This window comes from Polypterus senegalus, chromosome 13, assembly GCF_016835505.1.
Source record: "Polypterus senegalus isolate Bchr_013 chromosome 13, ASM1683550v1, whole genome shotgun sequence".
NCBI lineage: Eukaryota > Metazoa > Chordata > Cladistia > Polypteriformes > Polypteridae > Polypterus > Polypterus senegalus.
Window position 1 is genome coordinate 74,132,076 of NC_053166.1, and position 18,755 is coordinate 74,150,830.

The following is an 18,755-nucleotide window of genomic DNA, read 5'->3' on the forward strand; positions in this document are numbered from 1 at the left end:
AATGACGCCAATTAACCTGTCACTGGTTAAGTAACCTTTCAGGGTCCTGCCCTTCTCTGTTTTGTATCCTGACATGGAGAGGATTGATACAAACCCAAGTCAGAAAACAGCAGATTATCCTGCTGTGCCAAAGACAGCTTTTGACTTCTAACAACAACTGCAGGGGTGTCATACTACTGTGATAAGTGGTCCGTAGTGCTGTGCTGATTTTAAATAAATAATAGTACCCCATAAAGTGCAGGCTCCAATCAGGTGCGGATGTGTGCGAAAGCGCATTCTGCTCCGAGGACAGTTGGGGTGCCTGGCTGATCACACACATGTGCAAATGTGAGCGCCAGTCAGGTGCCTCATTCTTACCTTGGTGGGAGTGGTGTCTCACACCTGTGCCCAATTAGGCAGATCGAATATAAGAGGAGCCTGTACGTGAGAGGGGGAGTTCAGGCGGAGAAAAAAGAAGGAAAAGAAGGACAGATGTTAAAAAGGAATGACGGACAAATAAAGCCAAGAGAAGAAGAGGGGGGCAGCCAGGAGGAGAGTTCCTTGGGGGAGCGTGAGTGCGACGCTCTGGGGTTGAAAAGGACCACTCCAGCTGGGCAGCGCGGAGAGGCTATGAGAGATGGATGGAGCAAGGTGAGGTTCAGATTGGGAGTCCTGCCGGGAGCCATGGACAGTAGGGACCTGGGCCTGTAAATGAAGGTTGGTTGGGCTTGTTGGTTGGGCATCTCCTTTGCTGCAAAACCCACGCGGGGTAAGCAGAAGAGATGTTAGTTTTAAAGGGATGCACCAAGCTCGTGAGTTTTAAAGGACTAATTCCGGCCTCAGGATGTTAACCTCGATTTTAACAGGTATTTATTGAACTTGGTTTTAACCTCCACAATCACTTTGACTTTGGACTTATATTGAACTATCAAAATACCCGCGCTTCGCAGCGGAGAAGTACTGTGTTAAAGAAGTAATGAAAAAGAAAAGGGAACATTTTGAAAATAACGCAACATGATTGTCAATGTAATTGTTTTGTCACTGTTGTGAGTGATGAGTGTTGCTGTCATATATATATATATATATATATATATATATATATATATAGGCGGCACGGTGGCGCAGTGGTAGCGCTGCTGCCTCGCAGTTAGGCGCTCGGTTTCCTCCCACAATCCAAAGACATGCAGGTTAGGTGGATTGGCGATTCTAAATTGGCCCTAGTGTGTGCTTGGTGTGTTTGTGTGTGTCCTGCGGTGGGTTGGCACCCTGCCCAGGATTGGTTCCTGCCTTGTGCCCTGTGTTGGCTGGGATTGGCTCCAGCAGACCCCCATGACCCTGTATTCGGATTCAGCGGGTTAGAAAATGGATGGATATATATATTATATATATATACACACACATATAAACATATATACATACATGTACACATATATATATATATACACACACACACATATATACATATATATATATATATACACACAAATACATATATATATATACATACACACACATATATATACATATACATACATATCTACATATATACATATACACACATCGTATCAGTGCAATACGCTGCTTGTTAAAACGGATGACTCCCGCTCTTACGTGCAAGTTTGTGTGGATATTATGAACTATCATTTCTGTTCAAGTTATATTTAAATTTTAAATAGAAGGAATTTTTATTTAGTCGACAGAAATATCTTTGGTAGAATGTAAGTTAAATGTAGGCATCACTGCATAAATTTTTCTTCACCATAGAAATGTAGAGAGTAAATTCGCCTTACATTACAACCAAAGATATTTGTGTCGACTAAATAGAACTTGAAAAGATATATTTTTTCGAATGTGATCGCACAATTCACATCGAGCTCGTGTGCTATTGTGGTTTCGCCTGCGTGCCTCAATAAGTCACCCTCCCCTCGCTCTTACTTTTTTACCGTTCATCTAATGATTACACTGAGTATGGCTTTACCAAAACAATCATTGATGGCGAATAAAGTATCCATTATTCATAAAGCTTCAATTGGTGATCTGTCTTACTGCGTTAACCGCATATTTTTTCATACGTCTCAAACCAAGGGGGTGCGAGGGTAAAACGAATCGGGAAGCGCTGATATATATGTATGTGTGTGTGTGTGTGTATATATATGTATATATATATATATATATATATATATAGAAATAGTTTTACTGTGAAATAATGTAAAGAGAATGCGACACGTGTTTCGCCCTAATTTTGGGGTCATCAGGCGTACACACTCAGTGCACCCCCTCTCGGGAATCGAACCTTGGCACTACAGGCGAAGCCTCTTCCATTGCTCCACAGTGTGTGGTTTGTCTATTTGAGAGTATGTACTATACCTGCGCTTCGCAGTGGAGAAGTAGTAGTGTGTTAAAGAAGTTATGAAAAAGAAAAGGGAACATTTTAAAAATAACGTAACATGATTGTCAATATACTGTAATTGTTTTGTCACTGTTATGAATGTTGCTGTCATCAAGGATTTGATTATCATTATTTCTTTCAATCAGGTTCGTATTTGTAGGATGTGTTGTGTTCAAGTTACATTCCGTGTTTGTCAATCGTTGTAAAGATAACAGGTTTCATTCATCGATTTGTTTCTTAATGCATCAATATACAGCTCGTCTTCCTCTTTATCTGAGACGTGACACACTGCATGCACGGGTTTTTTTTTACACTGTCTTCCTTTAGCGGGACATTGACTTTTTCCACCGTGTGCTTTGTTTCCGCAGGAGCTGCACTTATGAATATGCTTGTATGTGTCACACGCTTCCTATTTTTTTGCTGCCTTCTCAATTGTGTAATTCAGTTTTTGTTCAGCACTCTTTGGAACTGTTGCTTTTGTCTGTGCACTGCGTCATTTCACGTGAGCCGCTCAGTGTACATGCATCAAAGGTTCCCAGCTGTGCTGGTGCCATCTCGTGCGATGTCCACGGCTGTATTTAATGTTAGCTAAGACCCGGCACTTAAAAGTTTCTCTCGCAGTTTCGCTGAGTTTGTGCCAAACACCACCCTGACCATCTTATCTTCGTCTGCATAAGCACAGTCCTTCACCCGTGAATATTTATCGGCAGTGTTTCTATTGGATTGCCGCTGACGGACGGTCTTATATGGGCAGGCACTAAATTACGTGGGAGGCGTAACTCCGCCTCCCACGGCCATCAAGCAGAAGTCTATTATAGTATATGGACGAAAAAATAGGTTCCAGTTATGACCATTACGCGTATAATTTCGAAATGAAACCTGCCCAACTTTTGTAAGTAAGCTGTAAGGAATGAGCCTGCCAAATTTCAGCCTTCTACCTACACGGGAAGTTGGAGAATTAGTGATGAGTCAGTGAGTGAGGGCTTTGCTTTTTATTAGTATAGATTATTTATTTATGTATTTATTTGTTTAAGATCTGGCACACTGCACTGTTTTGGACATTGTTTATTTGGTTAGATTTTAATAAAAGCACTATTTACTTTTTACATCTACCCCTTGCTGTAAGTGTGTGTCCTCATTAACCTGGCTCACTTTGGTTATGAATATCGACGATCTGATGTTCAAGAGACTCCAGGAAGACAAAAGGTAGCATGGAGCCAACCTGGACCATCATTGTGTGAACTACATTGTCGGCTCTCTCATTCTCTTTTCAGCCTCGCTGCCCCTTACTATACTCGCCCCTCTCCTATGTAATCTTAGACGAGCCCCCAAATGCCACTGCTGATAAATCAATCTGTGCTGGTGTGTGCTGACTTTGAGGCCCCGGTTCATAGTTATCCTATTTGTATGAGGACAGGACATGAGTGCCTTCTCACCAGTGATTAACTTAATAAAGTCTTTGAGATTTGTGAGGAAAAACTCATGGAGAGAATGTACTATATCCACAACAAGTCTGACTAGATGACTGAACCCAGTCTCCTTAAGGTCATGCGGTAGCTGCTCCACCCAAATACACTTGTGCTATCTCAGAAATATGACAAAAGCCCTCCACTCAATGTCAATAATTTTAACATCCTGCCCACAAATTACAAATTTAAGTAGCCTACCATACAAACACATGGGGTGACAAATTTCCAGCACCACGTCACCAATGGAAAAGGACGGTAGCCAATCATGCGTGCAATGTCATCCATGAATCTGTCTCCACCTATTGAAAGAATCATCCATGTTAAAAGTCAATGCTGTAAAATATGTACAGTTAATAACCACATAAAAAGTAAATAAATAAAACTATTGAAGGCTGTCAAAATAATTATTGTTAATAAGCACATAAAACAAAATAATTGAAACTACAGTACAGTATTTAGTAAACCTAATGTACAGTATATTCACATAACATTTTCAAACTTGCCAACTCAGGGTCACAGGAGCCTGATCAGGAAACAAAATTTTCTAGTTCTAATAACATGCTCTTTATGGTTATGGTTTGTTTAATGTTAAATATCTCAGTTCCTTTTAGGATTGTGATCTTGGTGTGGTGGGTGATTTGTGTAACTTAATGACATGTTTGACTATGTTGTTTTGAAATGTGTGCTCCTGATAGGACTATGCACAGACAAATGGTCTAAGAAGGTCCAGACAAAGATCAATCCATTTAAGACCTTCATTACAGTCTCAGATAATTAAAGGCAACATCAACTGGAACAGAGGTATCAGGAACCACTCCTGGAGCTAGTCCTGTGAGGGTAGCTTGTAGTGAATGCATGGTGGTTGGGTGAAATAGGTAAAGGAAACTGTCTCTTGGGAAATGAGGCATCATTTCTCTGGTTTTGGAGGAACTGGAGCTTGTACAAGAGGTTTGGAGTTTGTTTTAGTGAATGAGTTGGCAAATATCTATTCAAGATCAGAGAGAAAAAACTAAGATTGTTGTTTACATGCATGAACCTAAAATATTCAAAGAATACTTGGCCTTTTAGTGTCAGTGCTCTGAAGAGTAATATTTACTGATTCTGTACTGCTTCTGGGAGACCTTAATACTCATGTTGTGAATAATGGAGATACCTATGGATTAGTCTGATCTGATTTAAACTGGCTACTGGATTTCTGTGCTATTCATGGATTGTCCATAATGAATGCAAACCTTGGACACCAAGATGCACATATGTGGATATGATACCAGAGTTCTTTGGGCATAAGCTGAATTATCTATTTTACAGCTATATCATATGATTTAAGGGCAGATGTTCTGGACACCTAGGTATAAAAAGAGGTGCTGAGTTTCTTCAGATTTGACTGTGAAGAGTTAGCAACCAGAAACAGTAAAGAGATAGAAAGAGGGGTATTTTTAGCTAATATGTCTCTTTAGTCTTGTGTGGAAGGAAGACTTTCACTCCACAGTCTCCCTGGGAAACCTCTGCTTTGCTAATGGAATGAAGACTGTCTGTGAATTGAACCTGAGGTCCATGATGAACAATGTGAATTCCATCCTGGCCGAGTGAAGGAGGACCATTTCTGAAGTATGGGGTTCTGTGGCAGATATTCAAAAATGAGGGAAGAGTTAACTGTGTGAGTAACCAGGACATTAAGTGCAGTGGCAGTAGTTTTATGGAAATCGTACAATGCCTTGAATGTGAATTGGGAGTTGAAGAGTCCCACATCAGCTTACATACCCAACCTCAAACACTTAGTGGAGACGGAAAAAATGAGATAATGAGTGCAAATGGCTGGAGAGATGTTCCTGTGCATGGGTGCTGGGCTCATTCTGTCATAAAATGAGGAGTACGGCAAGACCTAGACAGAGAACCACTGCTTCTTCAGATTGGCAAGTTGTTTGGGCATGTAGTCAGAATGCTCCCTTTGTGTCTTCCATGGGGGGCTATGCAAGAAACAGCCTATTGGGATAAGACTCAGGGGTAGATATAGGACATGCTGGAGGAAATACATCTCTCAGGTGGCCTGGGTGTGTCTGAGAATTCCCCAGGAGATAGCTGCTAAGGATAGAATGGCCTGGTCAGCTAAGCACAGCATGACGCTGCTTAGTTCTCATCTAGATAAAGGGTTTGAAAGATGATAACAAAGATGTAATAACTGGTATTTCTGTTGCAATCCATGATTGAATACAAAATGATGGCAATCCGTAAGTAGCCCACAGAGTATAGTAAAAAAGGAAATGCACACTCACCATAAACCCAAGACACGACTACACATTCCCAGAATGTCTGCCATAACAGAGTCATCCCACTGGCTGAGTAATAGTCAAACAGCTGGAAGACATACATCCCTCCCTGTCAAGATAAGAATTTTTTTGGATATTAACAAATAGGTAAGTTTTTCAATGAAGTTATCAGTAGAATGCTTCAAAAATTCTTGTCTTTTTCATTCTGTGGGTGGAATTCGTTAACTAACAGACACAGGCTGAATATTCAGAAATATGGGGGCACTGTTGCACACATAGAGTCGGTTTTTCTATAAAACTAGTCAACAGCTTTACTTCTTCCTTTAATTTTATATATAGCAAGTAGATTGAAAGTAAAATTGTTTAATGACTACAGAAGTGGACACTTCAATAAGAGATTTTACATGAAGGTTTCTGTAAAGTTGTTGGCTTGATGTCCTTCTCTACCCAACCACTTCATTTCTTACTAGTCATGATATTTGAATAGTGGTCCAGGAAGTATTCTTACCTGTGTGACCATTGAGAGGTCAATTATGAAACACAGCCCACAACAAACGGCTACAGTTATCTCACGCCGATAGCGCATATAATACTTTCCAGGTAAGATGTCAAGGATCCCAGTGATGAAGCCTTCAACACCTACAAACTAGAAGCATAAACATGATATCTCTTTATGAAATATGCTTGCACAATATGACATAAGTAAACTGAGAATAGTCAAAGTAATGACTAAGATGATGCAAGCACCTTTGTAGCTTCTAAATCGACAAGAATTCCTAACTTAAATGATAACTTTGGTATTTTTCAATTATAATTTCTTCACAATCATGGTATATTCTGTGTTGGTTTGCTAAAGTAGCTCATGTGTGCCCTGCGATGGACAGTCGCCTGTCTAGTGGCTGTTTTTGCCTTGCAGCCAATCCTTGCCAAGATAGGCTCCAGATGCCTCATGACCCTACCCTGGATAAGTATGCTAGGAAGTTAAATGGATGGATGCCTATTATGTCTGTTTAGTTCTTGTCATTTAATTGCATGCTACGTGCCTGTTCAATATTCACTCTTGCTAAAGCATATGTGCTTTTTCAGTCTAGAGACAGCAGGTAAAATCTTTGCAAAAAAAAAAAAGGTTGCTGTAGAGTGAAAGAATGTAAGCATTTTTTAAGTTTGGCTTTCTCCAGTTATTATCATCCAGTTGTGTACAGAACTGAGATAGCAATTCACATCTGGGCATCAACATTCAGTAATGTCAATAGCGGAGCTTGGCAATGATTTTCTAAGGTGAATCCACGCCCCTGGGGCTGAATGGGTGCTGTGGAGTTAGATGAATGGGGTAGCTGGCAAAGTGAAGCATACATCCAGGCTCCTTTTAAAATGGCTGAATTTCACAACAATGATTTGTTTTTTTTATTACCTTGGAACAACATGTATACGCTGTTTGGCAGTAACTCAATAACATTTTTGGTCTGGAAAATGGACACTTTCAGTAAGTTTTAAGGTTTTTCTTTATAAACAGACCCAGTACTCATAAGCTCTATTATAAAATGGAAGAGCAGGCTAGTTATTTTTTAGAATTTATAAAATATACTTCACTTTAGAACATAATTTCTTGTGGCAAACTAATATAATCCATGATTTTGAAGAAATAATTTTGACCTAAAAATGCCAAAGTTATCCTTTTAATTCAATTGGTGTATTTGACTTTTGAGTATTTCCCTACAAACTGTCTAAAACGTTCTAGAAGATGTTTTGTACAAAATGTAATTGACATAATCACTTACAGAAGCCATACTAAGTCACATACTATTTAATTAAATATAAATCATATCAGCGTAATTCTGGATCCTTTATATTTTTATTTTAAAGTAAAAGCATTAACATATTGCTTTCATCTAAGCCATTTTAAGGAATTGTTCACCAATGTACTCAACATTACTACACTGAACTTGCAATCAGTAGCTTTTCAAAATACATATGAATATAACATGAATGAATAAACCACCATTGGCAATTGCAGTCTGGGATTCTTGCCATGCCTTATAAAATCAGTCCAGGCCTTGCCTTTCAAGTGGCACCACACACAGCTGTTAGGCGCTGGTAGGCACAACCTGCTTTGTTCATTACTGCCAATGTGCTGTTATTTTCAAACTTGTTCAAGAATCCTGCAGTTATTTGACTCTCCTCTCCAATTATTGTGTGCATTTATACACTTGCTTATTATATCAATTCTAAACTGATTGTGTGAAGGAATGGGTGTGTGAGTGATTGGTGCTTCATCTAAGATTGAGTCTTGCCTTGTGCCAGGAGCTGCAGAGGCAGAGTCTGGCTCATATAGTGGGCTGAATAATGAGTGGCTATTGTGCATCAATGTAATTATTTCTCTGTTTTTGCTCAAAACATTTTGCAAGCAAAGCATTTGTCCTTAATCAGAATATCGAGGGTTTCAAAATATATTTGGTAAATAAAGCTAAGCGGGTGTCTTTACTAACTTTGGAGGAAAAAAGATGATGAATAAAATGAACACTACTGAATTAGAGGAAGAGACCTGTCTCCAATGAGAGTTGTTTATCAAATCAGTGGGACAGTAACAAGTAAAAATGGTGGAATTTTAGAAGGAAGCTCTGCCATGCAGCTATTTAAAATACTGAATCATACTTTGCATTTCTGTATAAGCTTTACTGTAACATAGATAAATGTCGGAGTACGTTAAGCCCTATTGTTAGAGTTCATAAATTAGAAGGTGGGCAGCAGTATGGCACATTGGTTAGAGATGTTGCCTAACAGTGCCAGGAGGGTAATTCTCAATTCTATATTGGTTCAGTATGAGAGTGTGTCAGTGTGTTTATGAGTGTGACCTGTGATAAACCAGCTCAACATCAACAACTGGTGTCAAGCATGCGCGCCAGGGAACCATCTTTGTGTCTCTGTTAAGGTAATCACTGCCACACTGGGACAATAGAGGGTGCTGTCACTAACAGTAGCTTCTACAGTTCCAAGAAGGCAGCCAGAGAGCATTGACTGACACACCTCCAATGCCCAGAGCAAGTCCCCTCCCTTCCAGTGTGGAACCATAAAACCAGAGGTTTTCCGAAAGATGGGATCTCATTTAAAACAGACCTTCATGGAGGTCGGAGTTCCCACGTCAACCACACAACTGCAGACGGAAAAATTAAAGTCTTGGGCCACAGCTGGCTGTCTTTTTTGTTGCACCGTCATGCACTCCCTTGCTTTTTTCATTCTATATTAAATGGGGCCACCCAGTTGGTGTCGTAATACTCTTTTTGAATCCCTTCTGGTCTGTACTGCCGGTCACGCTTGTTTCCCAGTAGTTCTGGGATCCCAATGTGTTTATTTAGAAGGATGCATCAATAATTTGGAAGTAGGAAGAGAATTTGACCTAATATGTAGGAATCCTTACTATTGGTTAACTGCAGAACATGCAGCCCAAAGGCTTAAAGAAACTGTCACTGAGGAAACAAAAGTTTAATATATAGGGTACAGCTGTAATGCCTCAAAACATTATGAGCTTATAAGACCAATATGTTGAGAATAATCATACAAGACAGTTAACCCTCGCACAAAAAAAAAACAGATGCTGCTTAAGACTGAGATTTAAATAATTTTAGTGACTGCCATGACACCCTAGGTTGGTATTGAAATTGCTTTTAGATAAATGAATGCAGACATTTTCCATTTAAATTTGTAATTATCTGGAGAATATAAATTCTAAATTGTTTTATCATAATTTCTCATAAAAAGTAATGAAAAGACCAGAAACTAGGAATGCTAATTTCATGTTTGCTTTTCTTTATAGACCTGGAGAGCCTTAAGTTTGCAGTTTCATTCTGTATTAACTCAGTCTTCTCCCATTCAGATACTCACCTGGCTGTCCAGTCCAAGAAGCAAAAGCATAAAGAAGAACAGAGCTGCCCAAAGTGGGGCAATTGGCATCAGGGTGACAGCCTTGGGGTATGCAATAAATGCCAGGCCTGGACCTGCAGATTAGGACGAAGAGAAAAAAGAGTTAGTGGAGGTATAGTACAACATAATAAGGTCACATACACTTTTAACTGTCTGCCTATGCCATTCTGATTTAAGACAAAAATCACTTAAAAACCTTCCTATCCAAAAAACATAATTGGAAAAACTGCTTGTCTTACTTAAGCAAGAGTAGATCCATATGACAAGAAGCACTAAATTCGCTACAGTGAAGTTAATACATAAATACAAAATTTCCTGAATGTTTAAACTCTCATTTAAAGGAAAGCTGGAAGAAATAAAAAGAAAACCTAACATGCACCTCCTTCTGTTCATAAAGCTTTCAGCTCTTGTCTTAACAAACTACACTAAACAATAATGTCCATTGATGTACAAAGAGGGACCCAAACAAATACTTTGTTTGAATTACTGAAATGTGAAATAGTCCCACATGAAATGTGATCAAAGAATTGTGGACTCTCATCATTTTTTTCTCAAAAAATTTTATTAAGGTTGTTGGGTATGTCCAGTAAAAAGAAAACATCGGAGCAGAACCTTGTGGGTCTTGCGGAGTTGAATATTTTGAACTTTTATTTTAAGCTTAATTTAGGGATATTTTTGCATTACTACATTATCATTTTCATGTTTTCCTCTAGGAACAAATTTTCCAGTCTCTTAGATTCATTACAGTACAGACCCATATATCAACCTGAACAATCTTGCAAAGTAAAAGTAAAAGAACACACAGCAAATGGAAGGAAGCCTTTATTGATGTTTTGTATATTGCCAAAAGATTACAGTAACATTTTAAATTTGACAACATTAAACAATTTTGTGTAACAACTTGTTTCTAAATGATGAGTATGCCTCTGAACTTGAGGAATACATGAATCATTCCACTGAAGTGTCTGAAATCCAAAATCCCTTGGTTGGTTCAAACACAGCTATGTTATATCGTAGGTAAGTGAGTCCTCCTTCAGTGGTTTTGGGAATCTGTGCCTTCAAGTGTTTAATCTACAAAAGACAACCACCAGATGGGCAAAAACAGCCTGGAAAAATAGATTGATTATGTAAAGGAAAATGAAAATGAAACAACTTCCTCTTCTCCAAAAATACTGTATGGTGATGTTGAAGATGGCAACTCTTTGAATGTAATGGTTAGTAACTAAATTTGTAACATTTCATGTCTCTTTTCTAATATATGTTGAATGACTAAAATAGCAATGATTTCTTATGGATCTGTTTGTCCTTCTGATTCCAGAAATTAACCAGCTGTTGAAAAGTTATCTTTTAGCATTGAAACACAGTTTAATCTTTCAGAGCATATATGCATTATCTGGTCTTTTGTTGTGCATAGCAGGATATGATACTTATCATGGGTGTAATTGTGAGAGAAAGAAAAAGGGGTTCTGCTTTTGCATTTCATGGACAAACAAACTGAGGCTATTGCTGAACACAGCGGTGTCAGGAATACATTTGCATTGTTTCCATTTGATTCTTGAATGTTGTTAAAATATTTTTATCATTTATATATTTTTATCATTGCTTTGATGGCATCATCAAATTAGCATTTTGTACTTTTGCTTGTCTACATGTTATCTAGTAATTTTTATGGGTGATACAATAAATGATGTTGTGTGGATTGTTAGGAGTGTGATGCACATCATGCAACATATGACACCATGGCAGCCATAATATAAAGATTGCAGTGTAATGTTTACAAACTTTAACAACAAATCTGTAATGGACAGAGTTCCTAAACAAAACAAAAAAAAACATAAGGAAATAGTTTTCTATCACTGAAAATTCCTGGGTCAAATTTATAAAACTTGTACACACACAGAAAGAGGCTCAAATGTGCATATGCAGCTTTACCTGCAAACACAGTAATTTATAAAAGAAAACTTGCGTAAACTTATAGCAACTCTGACCCATTCTTATGTATTACTTCAGAGAAATTAGGAACTTATGACACCTGTGATCAAGCAGGGAAATACAACCAAACCACCTAAATGATGACTCATGCGTATAATAATTCATATCACCAATCCGTTGGTATAATGTACATCGATGTGACAAATGTATTAAACCTTAAAAAGTAATAAATATGATTTTTTTTACAGTTTATATAGGCTACCTATTGTCACTTCTCACGAATGGAAAAACCAACACATTCAATTATTGTCAATAATTGCATTAAGTGAAAACCCAGGTGTGATTCACTCCATGCAAACTGAGAGATATAAATATCATGCCCTATAGCCTATTCATATCCTATGCTTTGACCCAATACGGCTTGTTTGGTGTAGCTTGAATAATATATGGTTATGTATGAAGAGAATGTGCTTTCAAGGATTTTTTTGCCCAAGATGTAAACTGGCTTATGAGCGGATTTAGGCCCCCAAAATTTAGGCCATTCTCTTGGAACTGTGAGCTGAATTGGGCCCAGCATTAAAAAGGCAGATGGGATAAAATCAGGCTATACCTTTTCATATGCAGGTTTTAACAGTGGCTGGATTTATGGCCACATGCACCTACCAGCGGAAACTGGCCGAATATCTCTGCTGTGCTGGAAGCCATAAACTGACTGATGAGGTGCTATACTGTACATGGTGTAGGTGTACAGGTTGACATAGAAAGGCAATTTGCAGCACTGTCCGGTTTTATGAGCACTTCACTGCAATCATAATGCAATAAGGGCATTCTGTAAGAATGACACTGCCTCTGTTAACCGTAAGCAGTTACATCCCGTTAACATACAAATCATCTGTGATGCCAAGATAAGAGTGACAAACATTGTGGCTTGGTGGCCTGGTTCAGCAAACTCTTTTATTCTGAGGTAAGGTGGAGTTGTCAGATGACTTGCCGATTGTGCTGTATGTGATGGCTAGATGCTACATGTGGGAGGCAGCTCTAATCCGCTAATGAAGATCTGCAGCATCATGACTGCATATGTATTAGGGTTATTTCAAGTTTCAACCAAAATGAGTTTATGTATGCACGTTTACAAAATGATTGCAATTTATAAAGGGAAAAATGGCCTATAAACATTTTTTTAAAGTTCTTATAATTTCATGCTCATTTCCACACAACTTCTTATAATTCAGACTCCTTGCTCACTATTGCCTATGTAGTGTTTTTTTACTCCTCCAAAAATAGAAATACAATGTTTTCTCATATATGGAAAATAAAATCTGCATTAACTGTCTATTGTACTTGGAATAATTTCACATTTTAGTAATATCTATATATATATAATTCACTAAGGCAAGACAACCATGGAAAGCACGCCGGAATGGGCATGGATTCACTGAGCAGCCGGATACAATTGGACAAGTAAGACACCTATGGCGCACGCAGGAAGGAGCCACGCCCACCAACTCCTGGCACCTCCGAGCCATGTTGACTGTTCATAGAGGCGGAGGTGAATCGCCATATGCAGCGTGTAAAACGGTTTGCGAGGGGTATCTCATGGGATCCTTAAAACAATCATTTACAACTGAGGTTAAAACACAATGAAGTAAGAAGTCTTTAAAAATCAAGTTTTTGGTTATGACGCATGACCGCGTGCACCATAGCAAACTGTTTTACACGCTACATACAGCAATTCGCATCCGCGACAAACATGCGTCTTCGTAGATGCTCCTGCAGGAACACGGAAAGTCTACGTGAGTCACAGGTGCATCTGGACTGTGCAAAGACGACAACGACTCAAGTGACGAGTTGGAGGTGGGCACATGAGCGATGGCGGTCCGCCAGTTTTCATTCACAGACGATTGTGTGTTGGTTCGCTCCGTGCATTGTTACAATGTTGCTTTTCTTGCTGATTTATTACATTACCGATTTTTAAAATGTTAATTTTCTCCCTGTGCTTAAAAATCATTAAAAAACCGGCCTCATTATGCGGCGTATGGTACGCCGTAGGTTGGCTAGTTTAATATAATTTACAATGCTGACCCTTCCTCTTCTTAACTTCTGCAATTCACTCTGGCATGCTGGTGGATATCAGCTTCTGGGCCAAATCCTGACTGATGGTGATCCATTCCTGCCTTTTTAGTGCTTGGAGTTGGTCACACATTGTGGGCTTATACTTGTCCACCCGCTTTTTGAGAATTGACCACAGGTTCTCAATGGAATTAAGATCTGGGGAGTTTCCTGGCCACGGGTCCAAACTTTCAATGTTATGAACTCCGAGCCACTTCGTTATCACTTTTGCCTTGTGAAATGCTGGTCCATCATGCTGGAAAATACACAGATCATCATCAAATTGCGCCTGGATTGTTGGGAGAAGTTGCTCTTGAAGGACTTTTTGATACCATTCTTTATTTATGGCAGTGTTCTTGGGCAGAATTGTGAGTGGGCCCACTCCCTTGGATGAGAAGCAACCTCACACATGGATTGTCTCAGAATGCTATGGTTGCGTTCACCTTTTCCTTCTCCGGGCAACTGATTTCCCAGATATCCCAAACAGTTGGATGGAGGATTCATCCAAAAAAGTTACATTTCACCAGTTTTCTGATGTCCGATTCTTGTACGTCCTGCAGAATGTCAGTCTGTCCTTGATGTTTTCTTGTAAAGAAGTGGCTTCTTTGCTGCCCTTCTTGACTCAAGGCTGTTGTCCAAATGACTTTGCCTCACTGTAAGTGCAGATGCACTCACACCCACCTGCTGCCAATACTGAGCAAGCTCTGCACTGGTGGCAATACGATTCTGTAGCTGACTCCTCAGGAGATGGTCCTGGTGCTTGCTGGACATTGTTAACTGATCATTTTAAGCCAGGGACAAAATAGGTGAAAATGGGTTTTTGAATTAACTTTTTACGCTAATAAAGCTCTTTGCAATGAATTAATATGCATCTGATCACTCTGCACAATAATATAAAAACAACGTGAATTGCCACAACAAAAACTGAAGCTGCAAATTTTGAAAAACACAACATTTGTGTCACTGCCAAAACTTTTGGCCACTACTGTACATACTATATACACTTACAAAAACAAAGAGAGGGTTCTCCTTGTTTTTGCATGTTATAAGCTTTAGATTTTGTGCCTTGTGACGTATTATTCAAAAGTCCACTACTTTCCCTCCAGAGCTAGAAGCATCAAAATAGGACTTGGCAAGAGACAAGTTGATATACTACATGAAATTTGCCTTGCAGGACAGGTTCTAAAAAATCCAGTATGCTAACTGTTACTGGAAATCTTACAAAAACATTTAAATGTAAAATGCATCCTATAATAAGATGTGTAAGCAAAGAATACATGAAATGTAATTTTCTGTTGGTGTAATTGTGTGCCTACCCCGTTAAGAATATTACCCAGCATGATGTGTGGTTCAGACTGATTGGTGAGCTGGTGCTGGCCCCCATGATTCTGCATTTGATTAAGCAGGTTTGGCAACGTGCATATATTTAAGGAAGGCGATCTGAAACAGAGAGAGGATAGGAAAAAACAATGCCATGTACTATTGCAGAAACATTCCATGTCTTTTATTATTTTTTGATTACATTATGAAAATGCAGGCTAAGAAAGACAAGTGGAAGGGAGCTGCTGAATGCAGCCAATGGTATTTTGACATGGTCCAAATTACAAAACAGTATTACATACGACACTGAAGATACTATACTAAGGCAATGTTACAGCTGAGTGGGTGTTACAAATTAATGGAAGGGCTGGAAGAAACCCATAGCCAAACCACCATTGACGCAGTGTCTCCTGCTTTAGCCACAATGCTTTGAGGCTTTGAGGTCCTGCACTTGCCTGAGGTGCATTCCTAAATTAGATTTTTGCAAAGACAACACATTTTGAATCTTAATAGTAATAATGGCACTTAATCTGTTGCATGATTCTGAAATGAAACTATTTGAGAATTACATAATTGACAGTAATAATAATACACAGTTCTACACATACAGATTGTACTTCCCATCAAACCTCTAACAAAAGAGAAATTGCTAAGATCTCTGCAAGGTATACATCTTAATATGAAATATTACAATATTTTTAATGCACAATTATTATTTATGTGTTGAATGTAACACACTAAAATAATACAGTGATTGTGAGATGTGCAAAAGTCAGGGTACCCTGTAATTCAGAATTTTGTAACAACTTATTAGCCATAAATCCTAGCTGCCAAATGTTTCTTACTGTTAACCAGTCTTGGTTTGAGAACTCTTCTAAATGAAAAATTAAAAATCTTCTTGTATGCACAGCATGTTTCCAATCACCCCACAAACAATTCAATAATGTTCATGCCTGTGAAGTTCATTATAAAACTTTCATCTTGCATAAGAACTTCATTGTTGATTTTGAGGTAGCTTTGTATTGGTTTTCATCGTTATCTTTCTGAAATATCTATTTGTCAGCTTCAAATTCTTCACAAATCCTGGGAAAGTAGTTTCCAGGTTTTCTTGATATTTATTCAAATCACTTCTTTGCTGAACCAGCCCTCTATGATACATGTTGCCACACATCTCAGGTTGTAAAAGATCAAACCCCCTCCTCATCCTAAATTTGTTCCTTTAAATGCTTTGCATTGTTTTCTCCAAATCTCTATCTTTTTCATAGATCAGTTGACAATTCTTCTCCCAACACCACTGTATTTCAGATGTTTCTGGCTCATGTAAGTATTGTTTTGTATACTTTTGAAACTGACGTTTAATAATGAGGTATAAAAATATTTCACTCTGGCAACTCTTCAGTGCAGACCATTTTTGCAAAAGCTGTACAGTGGATCACTTCAGAATGAGCTGAACCTTTCTACTTCTTTCTTCAGTGATATAGAGGTCCTTAATTTACATATGGATCAGTTTGTGAGCATCTGATCAGGCATTCTTCTGGCTCTTCCCGACTTTGCATTGACTTCAGTAGTTTTTATAACTTTCATTTCAAAATGATAGATAGAAGACTTTAGAGGTCTTTGTTTTCCCTTCCCTTTCTTAATTACCTTTATTTTCCATTTAAGGCAGACATTGCTGTTTATCATATACAGATGTCTGTTTTTGTGGTTATTCAGTTTAATTTTAACATTTTAAAAATACATTCATGTTTCAAAGGAAGTTTTTGCATTAATTTTGCAACACTGTATGCAAAACAAAACTCAGCTAATTCACTCTCAGTAGACTATTAACAATCCCTTTCACTAACCTCACAGGTAACAGCATTATGAGGTTGTATTAAAGTGAACCCCTAAGTTTCTTCTTCACCCATGTATGTCCACATATGCCTGGCTATTCAACAAATGCATTAAAGGGTAAAACTCACTGGAATGTTGAATCAATAGGAAGCACAATAACTTTAAGTTAAAGACACACAAGAAAATTCCTGTACTCACTAAAAAAGACAACTATATTTTAAATGATCTCTATGCTGTTTGCCAACATTTCACTCACACCCATATACAATACTGTAGACAAGTGACACAATTAAGGAAACACCTATAGAATTGTCTAGAATACAGAGTTTGAAGCTTGAAGCCACACAAATGGGTTCAGAGTTCCAAGTTCATATTTTCCAGGTGTCTGGAACTGTATTAAATTGATGTGACACTGTTTCATTGGAAATGTAAAAATAATTTGGTGTCTTGATGAGTACTATGGAAAACTCTGTAACAAACACCTAAGAATTTCTCATAATTACTTAGTTGTGTTAAAACCTGATAACAGGTTTATGGTTCATTGCTTTCTTACGCTCTTTACATCACTCACTGGTCTTGTTTGGATGATGTTATCCAAGAATATTCAACAAAAAGCAAAATGAATTGCCTCACTGTAGAAAGAATCTGATCATATAAAATTCCTTTTTTGGCATTTATTCTGCCCCTAAAAAAGTACATCTTTTGGTGTGTACCTTATGTCACTCGCCAGCAAGTTAAAGGATTTCTCATCGGATGCGATGGCCTCTTTCTACTGCTTATAACCTTTGTACCCATTTGCCAAAGTACATTTTAGGTTCAGAAACTGATTTGTGCATTGCAACATCATCAAGGTATACCTTTCTGAGGTGATCCCAGCAAGTTGATGAATGTTCCTGCTTCCATCTTAAATTGACACTTGCAGTCAAATGACTCATGTCTGTCTGCACTTTCTTGCACCTTGAATCAAGGCACAAATATCACAGAAGTGTTTAATATCTGGTTCATAGCTGAACCTTAGCCACTGAAATCTTGAATCATTTATGCTTTTAGTAAAAAAGCCCAGATCGTGGTGGTCTCTTCTTTAGGTCATGTTAGTCAACATAATGAGCAACTGAGTCTGATCAGCATTTTCATAAACATAAACTTAAGCATGATAGAATGTTAGCTGCATATGAACACAAACTGTATAGAACCACCATCCATCAATATCATTTGTTTCCCTAATTTGTGCCAGTGTTTTCTTTATTTGGTCAATCACCCACATTTAAAAGAAACAGTTTAGGCCTTGATAAATTTTATTTTATATGACTCTGTACCCTTCAACATAATAAAATATAGATAAACATTATTTTATATGACTCTGTACCCTTTAACATAATAAAATATAGAAATGCAAATATGCACATATTCAAATAATAAAGTTAAATATAACATGTAAAAGCTGTACAACAATGGTACATTAAAGTAATTATCTTTTAACTGTTAAAAATAGTTACAAAGATCAATACAGTTAAAGATTGTACTGTATTATCTGACACA

At 38.1% G+C, this 18,755-nt stretch overlaps 1 protein-coding gene across 3 annotated transcripts in view; it reads right to left on the reverse strand.

The window, feature by feature from the left end:
* slc6a8 (solute carrier family 6 member 8) overlaps window positions 1–18,755 on the reverse strand; it is a 203,111-nt gene that overhangs the window by 6,993 nt on the left and 177,363 nt on the right. For all 3 annotated transcript variants that reach the window (XM_039775517.1, XM_039775516.1, XM_039775515.1), the window contains 4 exons: window positions 9,984–10,096; window positions 6,613–6,750; window positions 6,111–6,213; window positions 4,036–4,136 (listed from right to left, as the gene is read on the reverse strand). In XM_039775517.1, coding sequence (XP_039631451.1) covers window positions 4,036–4,136; window positions 6,111–6,213; window positions 6,613–6,750; window positions 9,984–10,096 — 455 coding nt within the window. The remainder of the gene's footprint in view (window positions 1–4,035; window positions 4,137–6,110; window positions 6,214–6,612; window positions 6,751–9,983; window positions 10,097–18,755) is intronic.